Source organism: Mya arenaria, chromosome 10 (assembly GCF_026914265.1).
Source record: "Mya arenaria isolate MELC-2E11 chromosome 10, ASM2691426v1".
In the NCBI taxonomy this organism is placed as follows: Eukaryota; Metazoa; Mollusca; class Bivalvia; order Myida; family Myidae; genus Mya; species Mya arenaria.
In genome coordinates, this window is record NC_069131.1 from 824,805 (window position 1) to 847,129 (window position 22,325).

Genomic DNA, 22,325 nt, shown 5'->3' on the forward strand with positions numbered 1-22,325 from the left:
GGAGGGACAGAGTTTAAATCACGTTTAACCAAATCTTCAAAAAAAAAAAAACGTTAAATTTATTTTCAACAAGTAGTTAGACTTGAACAAATTAGATTTGTCGTACCATTTTGTAATAATATCAACACAAACAATACCGCTTCAATTCTTCATCTTCCGTGTGAAGACATATTATTTAATATACTTATAAACTCAAGTAGACCCCGCTCTGCTTCAACGTAATGATGCATCAGATCACGCTGTTGATTTCTGAGGAAAATGCATTAAACATTTTTCTTCGCCCGCTCTGTCAAAAACCCGTAAAACAAGTAATTGAATTAGTGTGGCATACACACCGTCAGGATGCTTCACACTTCTAGTGCGTTTAATTTGCAACACAATTCTGTCTTTGTGAATTTGGTATGCGTGGAGTGTACTCAGGGCATTCATTACATGTGTATGGATCGGTCGTAAGACATTTTAAGGCGGAAAATCTAACCTCGCCGATGAGTTGACCCTGTCTCACTTACAAACTAGCGTAACATTGTGTGTGCCTATGCAAAAAGATGGCGATACGCACACAACGAAAGTATATGTTCATTCTTGATAAAGAACGCACTAGAATGAGTCAATAAAAAACCTTATCGACTGTCCCGGGTCAGCCAAACACGTTTGAAATGAATAAAGATGGCAATCTATGAATGCATACATGTATAATATAAATTGATATAAAAAAAGACATACCTCTGGAGTTACTGAAGCCGTTATGACCAAAATCGAACTTGACTTACATTATGCAAACATACACGGCCTCCTTTTTCATTTTGATTATATACTAAACCGCTAACTTATTGTCCTCCCATATAAAACACACTATTTTAATGTGAATACATGTACATTATTGTCTGCACCCGATACAAAGCTTCTGTTTTCATGTAAAAGGGGCAGAACTCTCCAATTTATGAGGCAATTAGCCCCATTATCGTACTTGACCGAGACAATATGTTCACAAACACTACCGAAACGTTTCATTTTAAATCAATATCCCCAAATATGGTACATAATGTCCCAAAATACGGTCCGTCCTGTCTGGTCCATAATGTCGTGACACCTTTTATAAATCCTGTTATGCTCTGTACAAACTAATAACCAACTAGTTTTAATGTAAGAAGGTGCAAAATTTTGGAAATAAACTGTCGTTGACCCCAATATCGAACAGGACCCTTACAATGTACCACGAACACTGTCAAGTATCTTCATGAAAGATTAATACATATTTAAGTTATTGTATGCACAATGTTTCGCTTGCGCTGTCATCGGCAACGACGCCTTTTCGGGCGACACATTATACCAACATAATTCAATTTAAAAGAGGTATAACCCTGATTGGACAAAACATGGAGAATAATAGCGACAGGTTAATACCATGAATGGGGCAGTTTATCTGGCAAGGTGTGAGAATTTATTGGTAGATGCTGTTTATCTTTCAAGGTCGTAGGAATATATCAGTTGATGATGTTTATCTGGCAATGCATAGGAATATATCGCTCGATGACGTTTTTATGGCAATGCATAGGAATATATCGCTAGATGATGTTTATCTGGCAATGCATAGGAATATATCGCTAGATGATGTTTATCTGGCAATGCATAGGAATATATCGCTAGATGGTGTTTATCTGGCAATGCATAGGAATATATCGCTCGATGATGTTTATCTGGCAATGCATATTAGGTATATCCGCATGATGATATTTATCTAGCAATGCTAAGATATATCACTCGATGATGTTTATCTGGCAATGCATAGGAATATATCAGTTGATGATGTTTATCTGGCAAGGCGTGGAAATTTATCATTTGATTGTGTTTATCTGGCAAGGCGTAGGGATATATCATTTGATGCTGTTTATCTGGCAAGGCGGAGGAATATATATATCGGTTAATGATGTTTATCTGGCAGGGCATAGGAATATAATGATTGAGGCTGTTTATCTGGCAAGGCGTAGGAATATATCATTTGATGATGTTTATCTGGCAAGGTGTAGAAATATATAGGTTGATTATGTTTATCTGGCAAGGCGCAGAAATATATTGGTTGATGATGTTTATCTTGCCAGGCGTAGGAATATATCAGTTGATGATTTTTATCTGGCAAGGCATTTAAATTTATTATTTGATGCTGTTTATCTGGCAAGGCGTAGGAATATATCGGTTGATGATGTATATCTGGCAGGGCATAGGAATATAATGGTTGAGGCTGTTTATCTAGCAAGGTGTAGGAATATATCGGCTGATGATGTTTATCTAGCAAGGTGTAGGAATTTATCGGCTGATGATGTTTATATGGCAAGGTGTAGGAATATATCGGTTTAGGCTGTTTATCTAGCAAGGTGTAGGAATTTATCGGCTGATGATGTTTATATGGCAAGGTGTAGGAATTTATCGGCTGATGATGTTTATCTGGCAAGGTGTAGGAATTTATCGGCTGATGATGTTTATATGGCAAGGTGTTGGAATTTATCGGTTGATGATGTTTATTTGGCAAGCCATGGGAATTTATCAGTTGATGCTGTTCATCTGGCAAGGCGTAAGAATATATCGGTTGTTGCTGTTCATCTGGCAAGACTTTCATTGGCTGATGCTTGCTGCATAAATAACATTTATTTGCATCAACTATGTTTCAAAATTTTATTTAATTTTGTTACAATAAAACATTTACACTTGTTTCAACAAGAACATATCAAATTAGAGGTTAGTCTGAGAAGAATAATACAATATGAATAGATTGTGAGATGACGAGTTATTTTTTAATGTAAATAATTAAATTATTAACAAATTCAAGGAAAATGACCCAATATAAAAGTACAAATAGAAAAACAGTCTGTACAAACAAGGTACAGCTTTTTGTCTTCAGGAAATCATGTCAAGTACAGTATACTAATATTATATGAAATTAAAAATGCAGTCACATATAATGTACAAAAAGGAAGTAAAAAAGACATCTAAACCTCCTATACTGTTAAGATTTACAACAAAGATGTATTGTTATTACTTCTATTTCAATTTTTGAAATGATTTGTTTACAAAATAAGAACAATACACATTTGATTCTGCAAGATAAGTTCTTTATTTTCAGTAAACCGTAGACTTCATTTACCCATGGATGCGGTGACACAATGTCTTATTATTATATGTTAAGTATATTTCCACCCTTAAAATGGTCGAAAGTCTGTTTCATGACAAACCATAGACACGGATACATGTATCTACTGGCAAAAAGTGACTTTTTTTCATAAACCAGCATGTGAAACTTAATCGATGTATGTTATAATAAAAATAAGAGACCATAAGAAGAATAAACATCAGTGAAGTGATATTCAAAGCGCACGGTAATGTTGATGGGTGACTGAATAAAAAATATGATGTAAAAGTAGTTGATATAAGTGTTTATCTCGTTTTGTGAACAACAAAAAGTGAGATTCACCTCAACTTTATCTTGGTGAATACATCTTTCTATGGTCCATATCACAATATATACACCTAATCATGTCAAAGCCTAAAACAAAGTCAGGGTTAAATTCCACAGATCAGGATAAGCTTTATCCACAGAAAGCACCTTGTTATATATCTTATACTTTTCCATGATGAAATGAGAAATATATTTGAAATCTATGGATCACAAGAAGCTTCCTCCACCAATCCCAGAGGTTATCCCTATGCCACACTGAGATAATTCCTTTATGCATTACATACATAATAAGTCTGAATACACGGACTGCTTATGAAGAAAAGAATATATTATACATTATCCACGGTTCCCATGAGTGTTGCTCATTATTACCTCAACAGGTTTGTGATGAAAGAAAACAAAAGCTCCGAAGAGAAAATGACAACAATTATCTGCTGTTGAATTTAAATCAAACATTGAACATAACTCAATTATTTTTTACAGCCAGAGTGCTGGACCTTGTTGTAGATGTGCATATTGTCTCAGGCAACATGTGTACCAAGTTTTATTATAATATCATGAATGTCGTTTGAGTTATGACAAAGGTAAATGCTTTTCCTCAAGACGATGGTAAGAACAATATCTTAACTTCGTACCTTTAAAAAACAGTGATTAAAGAGATTAAAATGTATGAAAATCCATAAGTCAGGATAACCCTTGACAATGAACCACTTTTGACTAATAGGTAGAATCACGAAGTCCCAGTTGACTGCTCTTCCAATCAACTTGCTCATGATAAATATATATGCAGTAGTTCACCATCCCTGCACCTGAAAATGTTGATTTATCTGCTGATAACTCAACTCGCTCATGATGAATATGCTATTATTTATGCATCAATTGTTGATTTATCTGCTGATCCTTGATTTGTCCATGATGAAAACAAAACTGTATTTAAAGCCATGATTTAGATAAAGCTGTTTCTATGGCTGTCCAATCCATTTCAAAGGATTGTTGTTATGTTAAAATTAAGTTTTGAACATATAATCAAAGCTGGAACTAGCTGTAACTGTGGCTATGGGCTGGTTGTATCATTCACTTTGTTCATGGTCAACCTTAAATCAGTCCATAGTTAAAAATTCTACACACAAGTTTTATCAAGTCCAATCTATAGCTGGCTTATGGTTATTTCTTCCATTTATCCTGCCCCTGGAACTTTGTCATAGGGCGGCCCCCCTGGCCACAAGTCCCCACCCCAACCTTGCCGATCACGCTGTCGGGTGTGGCAAATATGCTCTTCTTGACCTTGCCCTTACTGGTCTTGGCAAATGTCTGAAATGGGATTCAGAAGTATGGACATAATGTATAATTGTAAACACATGTTTGTTAGACTTAATAACATAGCAACCTGAGGATTATCCCTGTAGTTTTCATTGTAATATGAAAATGTACTTTAAGTCAATTACGACTGAAATTAAAAAATCATCATCTGCCATCACTGAAAATTTGATAACTAAGTATAAAAAACTCACAGAGATATGCCATTGTAAAGAGACAAATCCTCCAAGTTTTAGGGGAAGATGATATATAATAACTTATAATGTCTTTGAACAAATTTTAAAATCATTTTACCATTCAATCGTCAGTTATGGACAGGACAAGCATAAGCTGAATGTCTGAAAATCTATATTTGTTAGACAGTATAAACTGAATGTTTTCACTTTAATATACACCTCTAATGAAAGAAGAACATTGATGTGTCCAACCTTGACGTTAAAGTCGAGCCACTTGTTCTTCACCGACTCTGTCTCCTCCTCCAACTCCTTGCGTCTCTGAGCTTTCTTCTGGTTCTTCTTCCTCTTGTATTCCCGTTCTAGGGCCAGCTTGTCCTTCCTGAAAAACATTGTACATGCCAGTGATGACCATCTACCATTGAAAAACTTATTCATTTAAATTTGCATTTCGATAATTTGTTGATGGGTATTGGCTAGGGTTTAGATGAGGTGGTTTGCCGATTCCTATGTTTAGGTGTCCACATATGTTATGTGTTCAAGCCCCATCAAACTAACTTTCTGATTGACGGTCAAAATGGACAACAGTACCAGTTTCTATACAAGAAACAGACCATGTGTGGTTCATGTCAGAATAAAGCTGCTTTGTCAATCAAGCTATGATAAATAAGCATAAACTTATGTTTTAACATATAGCATCCCACTTCAGGAGATGTAAGGCTACCACTTATTTGGAGAAAGGTTTTGACATATAGCCACCTTATAGTAGTGGTACAAGGTTTTAAGGTATAGCCACCTACTTGGAAAAAGGTACAATGTTTTGACATAAAGCATCTAGGACAGATGTACATGGTTTTGATGAATAGCCACCTACTAAGAGAGTGGTACAAGATTTTGACGCAGGCAAAAAATAATGGTGAGAAAACGGGTAAAAACCCTTAATACAAAAGATAGGACGCAGCAGAAAAATGTCAAAATCGGAGCCGAAAATGTTTTAGGTTGGTGAGGCATTTATAACATATATATTAAATAAAAAACAATAAATTTGTTTGAATATTAGGTGTATTTAGATAACATTCTCATGTAAAGCCAAATACTAAGAGAGTGGCTCAAGGTTTGGACTTATAGCCACCTACTTGGAGAGAGGTTTTTTCCCGTCCCCACTGCCTCCAGCCCCATCCATGGCGCGCTTCTTGGCCGACTCATTGTCTGCTGGCTTAAGTAGGGAAACCTGACAAAAACATAGGTTGAATTTTAATCTTGTCATACAAAGAAGCAAATAAAAGACCTTGTACTAACTATTGTAATAAGTCTTGCAATTAAGCTATACACATTAACACTCATCATTGCATTATTACAGAATATTCAAAACAGGAAACAAATTGAGCTTGGTTCAGTTCAAGTAGAATTATAGGAACAAATCTAGTTTCCTATAATTTAACCAAGATCTTACTTTAAGGCACATCCTTCAAAGCTAAGCAGACATTAAACCAGAGACATACAACATCACAAGATAAAAAGAACATTACACAATTATCATTTTTAGTTAATGTTTGAAAAACTGTTTATACTAAAAAGGTCATGGTGACATTATAATGACCTGCAGCCAATTGTATATAACTGGTTAATTCTTTGGTTTGATGAAAGTTTGGCCTAAACCTTTATTGATTGGTGAATATTTATCCAATGATGACTGTCTACCAATTAAAACATTTAAATGTGCAAACTTACCAAAAGATAACCTGTGGACAATTTGTCCCAGTTTAATACAAATGCAGATGTTAAGTTGAAACATTATATATTTTACAACGATTGTGAAGAAAGTTATGATAACTTATACAAAGTCACTCTCGTTGGCAGGTTGTTGTGGGAGAGTGTCAACAGTGTGGTCTTTTGTTTGGGAAACCGGAGTACCCTGAGAAAACCCACTCGTCCGGTCAGTGACCACTTACCAAAGACACATCCAGACTGGGAATCGAACCTGGGTCGCCTTGGAGAGAAGCGAGTGAGCTAACCAACTCGCTAACCGGACAACCAGATGTTTATAACAATGCAATAAGATCTGCAGGCACAAGCCTCCTCCTTTATGGTATGTACAATGTGACCTTACCTCTGTGAGATCTGTGTTTCCATATTCGTCAAAGGTGACCGTACATGAGCCGTCCTCCAGAACCTCGTCCACTGTGGCCTCGTAGAAACTGTGATTGAGGGAGATGATATTCATTAAGCAGGTATTTGGTAAGCATGTTGGTATATCATATTCATAATGATTATAACAGAAAACAAGAACACCTAAAGGTCAACAGCAAAACTCTGCAAAGCAAAGCATTCTATTGCTTGTTTTCACTTGAAAATGAGGCATTCCTCAACAAAGGGCCAGTTATGATTCTTGCTGTTGTGTGTATTGTTTCAGTTGAATGTCTTGAAGGATTTTACAGTTATAGCCAGTGTAAGGGTTTAGCACAACAATGCCACCTACGTCAACCTAACGAATGCTAGGACAATACCTCAATATTTTCTTTGACAAACGGACAAGCTAAAATCTTAAAAACTGAAAAGAACTGCTTATACATGGACAACACACTCTAAATTGATTAACTCCTTTTTTATCTATTAAATTTTATGCCTAGTAACAAATCTGACCTCTGAACAGAGCACTTTGTATATGACTATCACTATTATGGTACTTCACTGTAGTAGCAGTTACAACAATTGAGTTGGCCTCATATTAAAAAAAAATGTGTCAAAATTAAGTCAAAATGGCTACATTTCATTACAACATGTGCCTTTGTATGCCTTACATTTGTTGATAAATGCTCCATATGTTATGTTTTAATGACTTCACATTTTTAAAAACATTGTTGTGGCGTAACTATCACATATCAACACATGTAACACTACTAAGTGCTTTATAAGTCAGTATGACACTAATATAACAGAATTGTGAAGGTTCAAATTTTATTAACTAAAAAACTGCAGTTTAAATAGGTACGTGTTCGTAATAACAATTCAAATCAAGTTTATGTTTGAAATGTTTAAAAAACGGCTATGGCAATTTCATGTAGTTAAAAACAAAATTTAACTATTCACCTTATAAAAATGTCTTTTATCAAATTAAAAGACAGAGCAGCTACCAAATGAAGATGAAAGCCCTATATTAAAGTTTTATTAATGCTCAACTTAGTGACTGAAAATTATATATATATATTGACTATATTTATATCACACTGACACTAGAGTGAGTAGTATAGCTCTCCATATTCTTCTAATAGTCGAGCTAAAAACTGCAAAACTACAAGATAGGTAACGGACACTACATACTAACTAAGTAATGATTGATACAATAATACAACAATAACTTTGCATTAACAAATTTGGCCTGCAAAACATTTTCTTTAATCTGAAGCAGACTATTACTTCTTGTCCTTGGACCACATTGCCAGACATCTGTCCCCGGGCAGCCAGTGTTTGACAGGTGCCCGCTTGGTTGCCATGGTTTCACCAGATGCACCTCCCACCTCTGTGACATCATCAGTCGCGGCTGGCTGGTTTTGTCCAATCAGATCAAGGGTGAGCTCAATCACTTCCTGTTAACAGAATATCCGACTTTAGTAGGGGAAAATACACTTAACATGGACTAGTCCATTTATTATTTCTTCTAATATTTGATTTTATTGTTTTTAACCTGTCATAGTCTTCAAATTGTTTAAATGTGCTCTAAAGTTAGGCCACTTTTGTTAAAATGACATTATTATGCTGGACATGGCATGATATTCATTTTGATCTTCATGTATTACCTACACTTCTGCCTAGATTCATAATTAAGCTTGACGCCAACAGATATTGAAAATAAAAGAATGCTTTTCCACAAAACCAAACCTGGTCATGTATGGTCGCTCAATGTGGACAGCTTATACTTACACCAGAAACGATGTCGAGGACTTTAGCAATAACATTTCATCCTCATCTATAAAATACAATCTAACAACACATTAAACATATTCAATGAAAAATTTACTCCTAAGTGAATGACTTTTTCATTATTATTTTTACGCAAATACTTAATCTGAAGTTAAATGTCATCATCTCATAACTTATATTCTAATTAGTATGAGTATTCTCCAAATAGTAAGCTAATACACAGTTATATATTACCAGCAAATCTGTCCTCAGTTTCTTGAGATCTTCGTTATCAGGGTCTGAAGATAGTGACTCATCGACCTGAAAATAAATAATACAACTTAAAAGGATTGTCAGAATCTAGTATTGAAGAGTTTGGAACAAATTTAAAACAGTGACTTCCGTCATACAGATAAATGGGCCATGATGTTAATCCTTTGGACACACAGTTTAACATTAACTAAAAAAACAAAATCATTTTCAGTAGTTAAAAGCATTTCCCATCCCAAATTTGATATTAATTTCAAAATTAAAATCAGTGATTTTTTTTGGAATTATTTCTTCCACCTGTGCCTTGCAAATTTGGAAAAAAAAAGTCGATTTTGGTAAAAATACCAAATCATGTCAAACAACTTTCATTATGGCAAATATATCTGTTTTAACATCTTTATGCATACATTATGCTGTGAAAGAGTAAGTCTTGTCTAGATTTGTTTATATTTCAAGAAACTCATTGCTTTATTATTCACTTACGTTATCTGCATATATCAAATTAGGAAAAATATTTAAAATTTTGGGAAAAATGGACAGTTTTCCGCAAGTGGAAACAGCCTTTAGAAGGCGGTAAACTGCACCAAAAAAAATTCACTGAAAATGAATTAACAGTGTGGTTGATAGTATATTAAACATTCTCCAAAAACATAAAATAATATGTTTAAGTTCTAAAATACAGTCAGTCAGAACATTCAAGTCAATTTCAAGTGGGTTATGTTTAGAATAGGCAGTGTGTTAAAAATCTGGAATTGAAAAACCAGTCTTCAAAAATACTTAGTAATGAGTACCGGTACCTGCCTGTGCACATAACTTTAATCTACGTCATCAATTTCTGTGTGATTATCAGAAAACGAAAGTAGGCATTTCTTAAATTAGTTTTACATCTATTGTGCAGGAATTGATCACCGATTATGTTCATATACAATTCGAGGATTGCATATTTTCTGCAAATTTTGAACTCGCAATTTTTTGCGAGTGTCTTTAAATTCCACTCGCATTTTTCAATTTTGGCTTGCATTTTGCGACTGTGCGAGTGCTAAATTCTAACACTGGTCACATAAATAAATAAATATGTTGAGATTGTTGTGTAAATGATGTATCAAATATTGCGTTTATTAATGTCACATAAATGACTGAGATTGTTGTATAAATAATGTATATACTATACTGTTTATATTTATTAAATAGTTTTAAACACCAAGATTTCTTCATTTATTAACAATGCTATTTTAGGCACAGTCATGTATCACATAAATAAATAAAAAAATAGCAATAACAATGTTTTGAGTAATAAACGATTTCACACACTCCGCTTGTCAACATACACATCAAAAGGTAAAATATTCAATAAAATGGTCTACTGAATTATTCCTTTCTTCCTAAATTGGTGTTTGTGTAACGTGCGAGCCAAACAAACATCAACAGATCCCTTCAGAGAAAAGCATGCTCGACCCTGAAGGGGTCTGCTGGTCTTTATATATACTAACTTCTCTATTCACACAGATCCCGGGCTTTGCTAATTTGCATATTACCAAGTTAACATACGTACTACGAACGTACTTCCGTTTATAACGGAATATTATTATGAACACAAATCCGCCGCCTACAGCGGACCGTTACATTTGCTCACACAGTCTTCCCGAAATGTGCCGGTCCGACGGACATATCCGGCAAAATTTGTACAGGTCCGGCAGGTCTTCCGAAAATGACAGTCCGGATGACCGACATATTTGGAGATGACTAAATTTAGCGAAAAGGTACCTGAAAGCGAAATGTCTCTAAAAACAGTTCGCTGATCATTTGCCTTAGCGGTAGTTAGTCGATCCCATACTGATATTGACGTCACATAACATCGCCAAAAGTTGGCCATTTCCGATATGCAATCATGATGTTGATCGCCCGGGATAAACGAGTAAATATGATTCATCAGTAACAGCATTTAATTACAACTGTTTTGATTGGTTCTTGGTTTGCAACAAGGTACAATCAAAATCGTCAGCGCACAATATATTCTTCGTCTACAGTCAAAATGGCGACAGTTGGTGGAATTACCGTAAGACAGAAAAACCTGTCCATGTAATGTTTATGTGTTGTTGTTTTTTTGTGAACTAAATCAGGAATGCATTAAAACCAGTTGACATTCATTTTTTTACTCTTTTTGTATACAATGCAATGACATAATTGTTCCGACAGGCAAATATTTTTTCATACCGGCAAAAACTTCCAAAGTGCCTGTCCGGTGGACAAGCAGAATTTTTACAATTTCGGGAAGACTGCTCACACCTAATAAATTGGACATAATAGTTGCATTAATTGCTAATTGTAATAAGGTTGACGAACTGTAAAAATATGTTGACGAAAAAGCTACCCATTCTGCACTATAAAATAAGGTAGACAAACAGGTAAGGTGACGAAACATCCGGTACCCTTAAAAAACGTTCCCTTTATGCGCATTACTATGACTAACAGTCGGATATGATGTAACCATGCTCTGATTCACTGTTATGTGCTTAAAAAAATAATGAACACATGTAATTCTGAGGAGTCACTTCTGAATTGGAATGATTTGCACTTTAATGATAATCCGAATTTGTTGAACTTCCGGATACTGTACATTCGCACAAAGTATATCTTCGGTTAGATGTACCTGTTGGAGTTGAAGTTTGTACATAGACAGGTTGGCCTGAAGGTCATCTCCCATTTTGACAAGATTGTGTTGTTATTCTACGCAAATGTTTATGATAAATATTGTAAAATTTGTCGTAGATTTTCTTTTTTACTTGCGATATATTTCTTTGTAGTAATTTTCGCAAATGAAACAGTCAACACTTTTCTCCATTTTAGGCAGTCCATGATTTCAAGTAATGGTATTACTTGTTTCATTTACCCCATTCTCGTTCACCAGAGTGACGATGCTTTGCGCACCACTTTATATCATTATCTAACATCTAATGAGAATGCATTTATCCCCCCCGCGGAAAATGCAAACACAAGAAAAGACTCGAAGACTCGGAACAGCATTTTGTATAGCCGAATTTTATATTAGGTAACGTTCTCAATGCTCAAAACGAATACATTTTCCATAATTATATCGGGGATGAAATGGATATTATAAAAAAATACATTAATTTCGACACATATTTTTATTAAGTCTCCCGTCAGCTAGGGCGTAGCAAGACGTATTTATATTTGTACGCATATATTTTAGTGAGATCTTGGTCAGGAATTCATTTCAGAGACGGTCAGAATATGAAGCTTAATGTCAAATAAACCTGACAGGTGCGCACTTAAGGTTTATTATCATAAATTGACGTCCTTTCACTTTAGATTAATATTGAGCTTGTTCATTATTTTTCCGAACGACCGGAGAGTTTATAAGAGACTTTTCTGAAATCGTAAGTTTGTCAGTATTTTTATCGTACGTTAAAAGGACAGACAGATAGACAGAGCATGTGCATAATAACAGACGAATATACTAAAAAAACTTAAAAAACAACAACACATGATAGCTTATTACGGTTGATCATAAGTATAAGACTCCATATCAGTGAGGAGGTGAAAAGTTCTTCTGAAGAACGGCAACATATAAATAATATTCGATTTTTTAATTGATTCCTTAAAGAACACATAATCAAAGTTTTATCAATTTCATTCTATTATATTAAGGTTACAATTGTAAATTCATGCGATCTCACAATGTTTTCATTATTTAATGGAATATACTGAAGAATATAAAAGGATACATTCAATGTCAACTCTCGGGAAATCCGATGTCCCGGAAGTTATCATAGAGTTTTAATTGCTCCCTCGAACAATATATCCATGAACGGATTATTTAAGTTCCAACGTATTTGTTTGGTAAAATCTTGCTCTTTATGATGAAATTTCAGTTTGGCCCCGGAAAATATTCGTTAGTTTCTCTGGCTCAATTTTGTTTTTAAAAAAAAAACGAGGAGGGAGGCGGATTAAAAATATTTCTATTCAACATCTTTATTATTTTTTCGCCCAAACCAGTCAATTATCCTTTTATTATTAAACTGTCCTCATAAGATATTAAAATAATATTCCAAGTCCTCATCGGGGTGAACGCGTTCTTGGAGACTTTCTTATTGTGCATATAATATTATATATTTTCCACCATCCATTACGGATAATGCCTCCTATGCTTCTGTCACCTGGTTGTGACTATAAGTGTAATTGTGTTTCATACAATGTACATTTTTTCGCACCTTTCATTGAATGTCCAAACGCCAAACAGCAAATCAATATCTTATGTTAATAATAAATTTATTTAAAAAAAAATAATGATGTAGACTGACGCAAAAACCGGAAGCCAGAAACATATTAATAATTCCCTATAATATGACAATGTAACACAATGTTGATGAACATTTATTTTAGATTAAACATCACAAACTACGTTTTTATAACACGTAGTTTATTATAAGGCACTTGACGCATTTCGACAATATCTTATTTCAACGGAAAGTGATTTATATATGCCTATCATTTGACCTCTAGATTTTGGAGAAGAAAAACATCATTCCAGGCTTTCAAATCTTGGATGCATTTGTACGGGACTAGCGGTGCTGGTTCTCGAACCCGGCTCTCAGAGCAACCGCTCGTACGTGTGGTTGTGCATGGTACGAGATCTGTCTCCCCTCTTCTGTCTTTCCCACTGGCTCTTTGAGCCAGCATCGTACATGCGTATGTGGTCGCGCATGCTACGTTCTCTTAATCCCCTCGCATATCCTTCATCTGCGTTCTGACTTCTCTTGTCTGTCGATGTCTCTGTTCTACTCTCTTCTTAATCTTACTCCTCTCTCTTGTCCACCATCTCTGATCTGAACTCTCCTCATCGTTCCACTCATATCTCCTTTACTTAATCTCTGTTCTGACCACTCTCGTCATAATTCCTTTCCTTCATTTACGCCCCCCCCCCCACACAACTTGCCTCTCCTCTAACAATCGTGTACTGGTTTTCACCAACTTACCTTCCTCTTTCCTGTTCTCCTTCAAATTTCTACTGCCTTATTTTAAATCAGGTTATTTACACAATATAATTACACAGTTATAAGAAAGTGGCATTTAAAACAATGTATTTCTTATATATATTAATGGGCTTCGAATTTGCTTTACCTTTATTTAACACTATTATTAATATTTAATATGCGTCCTTACCATAGAAGCGAACAATATAATCCTGGTTCACACGCGGAGTCGTGCTTTTGGTCGTATCTTATATTTTTTTCTCTCCAAAAATGAAATAAAAAAGTTAACTTGGACCATTTTAGAAAAGTGGACAGGGTTGGAAGTTGGGTGGAGTGCCAACCACCTGAATCTGCACGTGTTTGTATTACTTTCGGATGTTATCTGATGGAATCCGAATCCACACTTTGTAAACTCTAGCCAACCAAACCTCGGTATCCCAAATACCCCAACCCAGCGAATCAAAAGAGGGTGTTACACCTTCAATATTGGAAATACACACAAATGGAAAACTTGAAATCAGAATTCGTTATCAGCTTTGAGAGCGGTTTTAAATATGGTAACCTTTTAATTTCTTGCATAGTATTAAAACACCTGTAATTATTATTATACGTACTGAAACACTAAAATATTTCAAATGTTCGTGTCAAACCAAAATTCAGGTATGAAGAAGAAAATAAGGGTGACTGTATATATATATGCATATAATAAGTGTGTTAATATTTATATAGATATATCAATGAAATAAAAATGATAATTTTTACTGTTTTAAACAGTGAAAATATTTTTATTTTTTTACTGTTTCGAAATTTTAGCTCGATCGTTCCTACATCCAGATAAAACATACGCGTTACTTTCACATATAATTTGGGACGCTTTTCTGAAAAACTTTAATAAAATGTCTTTATGTGCCAAGCTTAAAATGTAATGCGATCTTACACGGAAACAAACAACTATCCTCTATATATTTACGTCCTCGTGACCATGGATCACACACATGAACGATCATGTGATATCGTGAGTTACTTGTAACCTTGTGATCATGTTTGTTCTGCTTTCAGTTTGAAGTTTAAAGTTATTTAAATTCATTATACATTGGAGTTTTCTTCAAAACAGAATGGAAAAGGTAATAATTAAATGAAATGTTCTGTATTGTATTTTATGATTGATATTTAATTTCTCGACAAGGAAGCTTAACTTAGACTGTAAACTTCAATAAAGTCAGCGAATCGTTAATAAAGAGGACGTGAACTGAAATAGCGTAATTGTAAACAGAGCATATATATCGTTACAGCGTAGAGCCATCGTCAATTGATGGTGTAAAAACTGATCAAGCAAATATAAACCACAATATAAAAGATTATGTTTTGGTTGAATTTCGAAATCACAGAAAATGCCATGCCAGATTTATTGTATTTTTAGCCTCATCTCATCTGGCTGGAAGGTTTATGGTCTTTGAAAATGAAAAACAACCTCGAGTTGTTTTAAAAATATAAAATAAATATAATAACTGCATTTATGGAGTACGTATATAGTACGATATTAAGAAGTATGTTATACCATAAACAGATTTACCTTAGTAATAAATGAATCTTCAAGCCAGGGGATACTTTTACGCTCGCATTAATTTGTTAAATGGTCTATCATACTAAGTATAGTCTTCCGCAAGTTTTGAACTGGACACATTACCTCGAGTTACTTAAAGTGTATAAGGACGTATTAGAGGGGGTTCCATTTTCGCAGTCTATCTGACAACTATTATGTCATTAATTCCTTCTATCAGTGAAGGCCTCGGCGTTCCAACCCCGTATGGACGACACTGTTGAGCCACCGGTGACCGCGGATACGCCCACACACTACGTTCTATTCTGATATACACTGCTACATTTTATTTTGTTTTCGATCGATTTACCGTTTCAGAATCTGTAGATGACGCTGCTGTCTTCGTTATGATGGTGACGATGACTGCTCAAGGCCCGGGGTCCGCCAATTGTACGAGTATCGTACACACGCCATTCGTACAATATGTACTGCTTCATTCGATCTTGTTTCAATCAGCTCCTCAATTTACAGTTGCTGTGGACGACGTTGCTGGCCGCCGTGTTGATGTTTACGGTGACGGGCCCAGTAGCCGCGGACACGCCCGCCAACTGTACCTTCGAGGACATTAGGGGAACCTGGGGATTCTCTCTTACAAACGTACGTTAAAGAGCCAAGGGGTCAGCTAGATGTTATAAAAAGGATTCAATGGGGCTATAAGCAACCTCCCTTGTTGGTAAAATCTAAACTTCCATCAACTATTGACAATAGTTTCGTTGTTTTTCATGGCTACTAGCTGATTAGACAAATAGCTCATATAAACAATTAAAAAATGTCAGATCTTAGCATAATAACTCAACTACTTAAAATGAATAAACTTACTATCCATCAAAACATTTGCCCATTTTCCTTGCTATTTTGTTTCACTTTTATGTTGTCATTCTCGTGGTTAATATATTCACTTGCCGCCAAATAAAATAATAAATGACCGTATCATTGTTAGTTTATGGCTATTCCTTTATTGTTTGTAATAAGATAAAAACATTAAACGCAATAATACTAGAACCACATGTATACTGGTTTAGATATCTGGCGACAACTCGATCAACTGTACGGTTGAGACGAAATACACCCGCACACTGAAGGTCACACTGGACTTCCCAAACTTCGCCATCGACGAGTTCGGAAATACAGGTACGAGAGTAGCTAGCTAGATTTTTTCCAACCTTCTAAAATAAGTTTCTATGGAGAATAAATTTAATTATAATGATGTGTTTGCGTTTCGGATCAGGAAATCCAATTGAGGGCACGTGCAGTAGTCGGTAACGAGGCCTGCTGAATATATTATAAAACAAAGCAAACAAGTTATAAATAAATACCGTTTTATAACGCTGACGTCGTGAGTTTACCTTGTGTTGCAGCGGGGCTCATGTAGTGATACATTCTAGCATATATATCTTTGCCAGTGTTTAGAATATGCTTGGTGAATTCACGTACACTGCGGATATGTCTTATGGACATAATCCAAAAACAATGCATTTTTTCTCTTTGACTTTCTATTTTTGTCGTTATCGTGAGTGTCGACGATAATTTGCGTATTTGTTTTTTGTTCTAGGTACATGGACGCTGATATACAACCAGGGGTTCGAGGTGACGTTGGGCGGCCGGAAGTATTTCGCCTTCTCTTTCTACGAGACCCGTGGCAAGGAAATCTTGAGTGAATGCTGCAATACGTTCCCCGGTAGGACAGGCCATTCTGTTTATTCATATGTTGTTATAAGTTTATTTTTTTTTAAGAAAAATATTCGATGTTTATACTGACGCCCATTGATCGTATTTAGTTCTCTAAACTTAACACTTCCAAGGCAATTGAACGTAGAATATATTTGAAAAGTTGAAGCGTCAATGGCTTTATGTGTTTCATCCACCACATTTTACCGAGACAAAATGTCACATGACAGTCCACATGAGTTATTTTGTACTAGCAGAGATGTTCCGAACATGCATCGTTTATTTAGCGCAATAGGCGTGTCAATGTTACTCTGTAAATTGCATTTGAGTAAGAAAGGTTAAACTAAACTCAAAACCATTGTTACTCTAGGTTGGGTTCACAGCATTGATGAGCGGAACTGGGACTGTATGCGAGGGATGAAACTTAACTGTGACACCGCCGTGAAGATACAGCACGTGTCGGAGAAGGTTGACGCTTACCGGAAGAGGTTCGGACTGAATGAAGACCTCGTGAAAGGTTGGTTGGTCTTAAGAAACTGGTTTAATCTAGGCCACAGTGAGGGTTTGAGTGCTAGGATAAACCTCGTAGTTTCCATTGCTCTACAAATGTTTGAAGTATTACCTGTTGCCAAAATATAAGAAATGAAAGCAAACTTTCCACCTTGCGCGCTTATTTAATGAATAAAACCATGGTTTTAGAATCATATTGTTATTGTGGTATTGCACGTTTTATTTGCGCGTTAGCAATACTCATTTTAAATATATTTGGTACGAGTTACTTATCTTGGAACCAACCCCGTTCTTTTCCCCCCGGTGTTACCATTGATACATCCCTTGACCAATACTCCAGGGTACATGTGTTTAGTTCTTTTATAGTTAATTAAGCTTCAAAAGAGGCTTCTAATATTTTCCAGCTGTCAATTCAAATCAGAGCGCGTGGAGGGCCACCTCACGGACGGTTTTTGCAGGTATGGACCGGGCGGACGTTCAGAGGATGGCCGGTGGCCGCCTTTCTGCCAGGGCCTACCCTCGCCCAGCGCCCGTCAGTGATCAATATGTCAAAGGTATGATGGTTATAACTTTTTAAGTTACTTTTAATCCATTATAAACCTAATGGTCAAAGCATTTTGACAAATAGGAAATAAACATATTTAAACATATTGCCTCAGATCAATTGTTATACAACTGCCACCATGACCTACTAGTTAGGGCGTCCGCATCTGGAGCGGCATGTGGATGGGTCTAGCCCCACTTTGTGCTTGTTTAGATATGGCCGGTGTGGCAGCTTATTAGATCCGAGTACATATTTCCTCCTTGTCAGGCGCCTGGCATTTAGGATAGTAATCGTGTGGTAAAGCTGTTCATCAACCAAGGTGCCCCATACGTATAGCAGGCTAGGCCGTATAAAAAGATATCAAGTTATTTCCTAAGCTGATCATATGATATAATATCTTAATCAGAACTCGATTTTTTTATTGTAATTGATTTTATTTAATATACATACTTTTTTATTTCAAAAAGCCTTATACTTTTTTTCTTTGACTATGAAAGGTTTAAGAAATCGACTTAAAATGTATTACGAATATCGCACCTGTCCATTAATTGTGAAGGAAAACACTAAAGTAAACAAACGCTTTATTTTTTTTAAAACTAAGTATTAGATGACATGAAGTAAAGTCCTAATGATTAAGAATGGGTGGAGTGAGCGTAGCGAACGAGCCCTTCTTAATCATAAAGATTTAACTTCAGGTCATATAACTGACTTAGAATACAACCTCATTGGCTGATACATTGTCAATGTGTATCGGATGAGTGGCAGTAGGCAGATTTTTAAACACCTGCGAATCTTTTTTAATGATTAATCCTTGTTCTTAATGATTGCCTATCTGTAATTGCATTGGCTGAATTAGGTTGTATTATAACCTGGTATTGATGTGTTTGGTTATTAATTTGTATTCGTGCCTGCTTTTCTCCAAGTTATTTATGTTCATTTCTGTTTACTATCTGTACCCTTTTACAATTAAGTATAACTTATACTTCTTTGAAATGTCTAGCTGCTCGTGCCCTACCAAAACAATTTGATTGGCGGAACAAGGAAGGTGTAAATTATGTGTCTCCAATCAGAAACCAGGGAAATTGCGGGAGTTGCTACGCGTTTGGATCAATGGCGTTGTACGAGGCAAGGGAGAGAATCTACACAAACAACTCCGTCCAGAAGGTGTACTCTACACAGGATGTCGTCAGCTGCTCCGAATACTCGCAGGGTTGTGACGGTGGATTCCCGTATTTGATAGCAGGTAGGTTTTATGTTATAGTAGTGAACAGTTTAAGGCAGTTTTACATCGCTCCCTCATTCCCTAAAGTAGGTTCACTTTAGTTTCGTAAATGCAATACCTCATATCCCATTGCGAACAGAATACTCATCCATTTTCTACGTCACCCTGCAAAGCAAATATGATCTGACTACTTTGATCTCAATGACTAATGCCTAATATTGAGACTCAGCTTTATTCCTTTCACCCACTAAGGTTCTGAACACTTCTTAAAACGCTCCTGGTACCGCTCACAAAACTGGCGAGGTTCAGCCTTAATTTTGACTCATTTTGAAAGTATTTTTACTAGCCGATATAGTATTGTAACGTTTTCAAATCTATCACCAAAATCCACACTCATGATTGACGCAACTCTCCAATAAATTATCCATGAACTGAATACCTCTTTCACTGCAGGAAAGTACGGTCAAGACTTTGGTCTGGTTGAAGAGTCTTGTTTCCCATACGAGGGGAAGGACATGCCATGCCAAGAAACCACGTGCCCACGAACGTTCACACGTGACTACTACTACGTGGGCGGTTACTATGGCGCCTGTAACGAGCCCCAAATGAGAGCGGAACTTGTTAACCGCGGGCCAATCGCCGTCAGCTTCATGGTGTACAACGACTTCCTCCACTATAAGGTATTTGAATTGTGCGGACAGTGATCACAGGACTGACCCGATAACCTAGTGATTAAGCGTCTGCTTTGGGCGAAAAAGGTCCCGGTTTCAATCCCTAGCCGCTTGTACGGGTAGCTCCCGTAAACCTTGACTGTAAATAACTTTCTTTTCGAACTCAATGTATTTATGCTATTTAAATACACTTATGTCTTGGTGATACACGGCGGGATCATGCCAGAGTGCGTAGACAGACTTTTATCGACTCTAAAACGAAACGAGACAGCCCATTATGTTATGATTTATAAGGAGTATTTTTCTTTTTTGAATATTAAATGTTTAACCCTTCCTTGGGTAATCGAAAAAAGATATATTTTCCCTTATTTCCCTCTACTGATCAGAAATGTCTGCCCCGCTTATGAACATCTACTCAACAAATTACTGTCCCTTTATGACCTGTGTTCAACAGAAACGTTTTCCCTATTAACCGATACTAAATATAAACAACTAACCATAACTAAACATATATGTTTTCCATTATCAACGTCTTATACACAGAACTGTATTCCATTAAAACCTCTACTGCACAGAAATGTCTTCCCTTGTTAACCTCTACTGCTCAGAAATGTCTTCTATTTTAAACTCTACTAGACTGAAATGTCTTCCATTATAAACCTCTACTACACAGAAATTTCTTACATTGTTAACCTCTCCTCAGCAGTTTCTTTTAAGTTTGGGCCTCTTCTCAACCAACGGAATGTCTTCCTTTATTTTCCTCTTGGACTACCAAGAGAAATGTTAAGTACAGGTACTCTCACAGATTAACCGTTTTGACAACTTTTTTTTTTGTCTTGGAACGAGCCAACTTTTGCGTAAATATCGGAAAACCAGTGATATAAGACTGCTGAAAAAGGTCAGATCGCAGTTTTTGATATCTACTTTCGAAGAATAATGACTTATGGCTAAAAGTGTTACTAACGCTTTAATAAAAGATGCATAAGACGTCAATTCTTTAAAATAAAACCTGCGCTCTGATTTTTTCGTCAGCCGTCTTTTATCACTGGTTTCCATGCATTTTAGCAAAAAATGGGCTCGTTCCAAGACAAATAAAAAAACTTGTCAAAACGTTCAATCTGTGAGAGTGCAGCTTAACCTCTACGGAACAAATGAAATGCACAAACGTACATATACATGCCTCTATTCCAGGAAGGTGTATACCATCACGTGAGTGAGCTTGACGGAAAGTTTAACCCCTGGGAAATCACGAACCACGTGGTACTCGTGGTGGGCTACGGAGAAGAAGGGGGAGTGCCCTACTGGATTGTAAAGAACTCGTGGGGCCCCGAGTGGGGTGAGGAGGGCTTCTTTCGGATCCGGCGGGGAAATGACGAGTGCAGCATTGAGAGTATGGCGGTCGGGATCCATCCTACTGTCTGAATGATTAAAATGGAAGTTTAAAAGGGAAGGATTGTACCGTAACTGTTCAAGTGGTTGTATTTATACCAAACAAGTGGTTGTATAAACTGTACATACGCCTCTGGGCTGAACCTGTCCTGTTGCAAGGCGTCTCATATATTCTTTAACGTGCAATAATTTAAATGAATATATTAGTGATAAATACATGGAATCTTCAGTGTTGTTGTACATATAATTTACCCTCATAGGCCACCGCCAGCTATACCTTGCTTTACCAAAGGCCGTTTACCACGGACTCCATTCAATAAATGTGTAACAAGAACTATTGTTTATTTTTGTAAACAAAACTTGATTTCATTGGCACATTTTCATGTGTTTGATTCATGATTTTATATTGTCCATGTATTGTTGATGAACTCCAAACATGGACATTCACTTTTTTCTTGTTGAGACGCCACCGGTGTAGGAACCATCTATTTAATACTTCATCAATCGTAAATGCTTGACGAAAATCATTTTCCATCACACTCGTTATCCGTTTGGGCGATCGACAACTTCCATTTTCCATCACGGTCGTTATCCGTTTGGGCGTTCGACAACTTCC

General features: G+C 36.1%; 2 protein-coding genes across 2 annotated transcripts; one reads left to right on the forward strand and one right to left on the reverse strand.

The window, feature by feature from the left end:
- Window positions 1-2,656: 2,656 nt before the first annotated feature.
- Window positions 2,657-11,905, reverse strand: LOC128206643 (survival of motor neuron-related-splicing factor 30-like). The gene is made up of 7 exons (XM_052909234.1): window positions 11,762-11,905; window positions 9,097-9,162; window positions 8,359-8,528; window positions 7,052-7,139; window positions 6,078-6,172; window positions 5,197-5,323; window positions 2,657-4,762 (listed from the first exon to the last, which is right to left on the reverse strand). The coding sequence occupies exons 1-7, from the start codon at window positions 11,813-11,815 to the stop codon at window positions 4,616-4,618; spliced, it is 747 nt and encodes a 248-aa protein (XP_052765194.1). The 5' UTR covers window positions 11,816-11,905; the 3' UTR covers window positions 2,657-4,615.
- Window positions 11,906-15,095: 3,190 nt separating this feature from the next.
- On the forward strand, window positions 15,096-21,938 carry LOC128206041 (dipeptidyl peptidase 1-like). Its single transcript, XM_052908172.1, has 9 exons — window positions 15,096-15,229; window positions 16,177-16,302; window positions 16,728-16,836; window positions 17,258-17,383; window positions 17,744-17,890; window positions 18,288-18,437; window positions 19,428-19,670; window positions 20,103-20,329; window positions 21,512-21,938. The coding sequence occupies exons 1-9, from the start codon at window positions 15,221-15,223 to the stop codon at window positions 21,740-21,742; spliced, it is 1,368 nt and encodes a 455-aa protein (XP_052764132.1). The 5' UTR covers window positions 15,096-15,220; the 3' UTR covers window positions 21,743-21,938.
- The last annotated feature ends 387 nt before the right edge of the window (window positions 21,939-22,325 follow it).

Bases quoted from the DNA above. Each gene is read 5' to 3' on its own strand.
- LOC128206643 (XM_052909234.1), bottom strand. From the start codon at position 11,815: ATGGGAGATGACCTTCAGGCCAACCTGTCTATGTACAAACTTCAACTC. The intron at 6,173-7,051 runs GTAAGGTCACAT...TGTTTTTGTCAG, and splicing joins GAAACACAGATCTCACAGAG to GTTTCCCTACTTAAGCCAGC. The intron at 5,324-6,077 runs GTAGGTGGCTAT...AATGTTTTTCAG, and splicing joins GGGAAAAAACCTCTCTCCAA to GAAGGACAAGCTGGCCCTAG.
- LOC128206041 (XM_052908172.1), top strand. The intron at 16,303-16,727 runs GTACGTTAAAGA...ATACTGGTTTAG, and splicing joins GGGGATTCTCTCTTACAAAC to ATATCTGGCGACAACTCGAT. The intron at 20,330-21,511 runs GTATTTGAATTG...CCTCTATTCCAG, and splicing joins ACGACTTCCTCCACTATAAG to GAAGGTGTATACCATCACGT.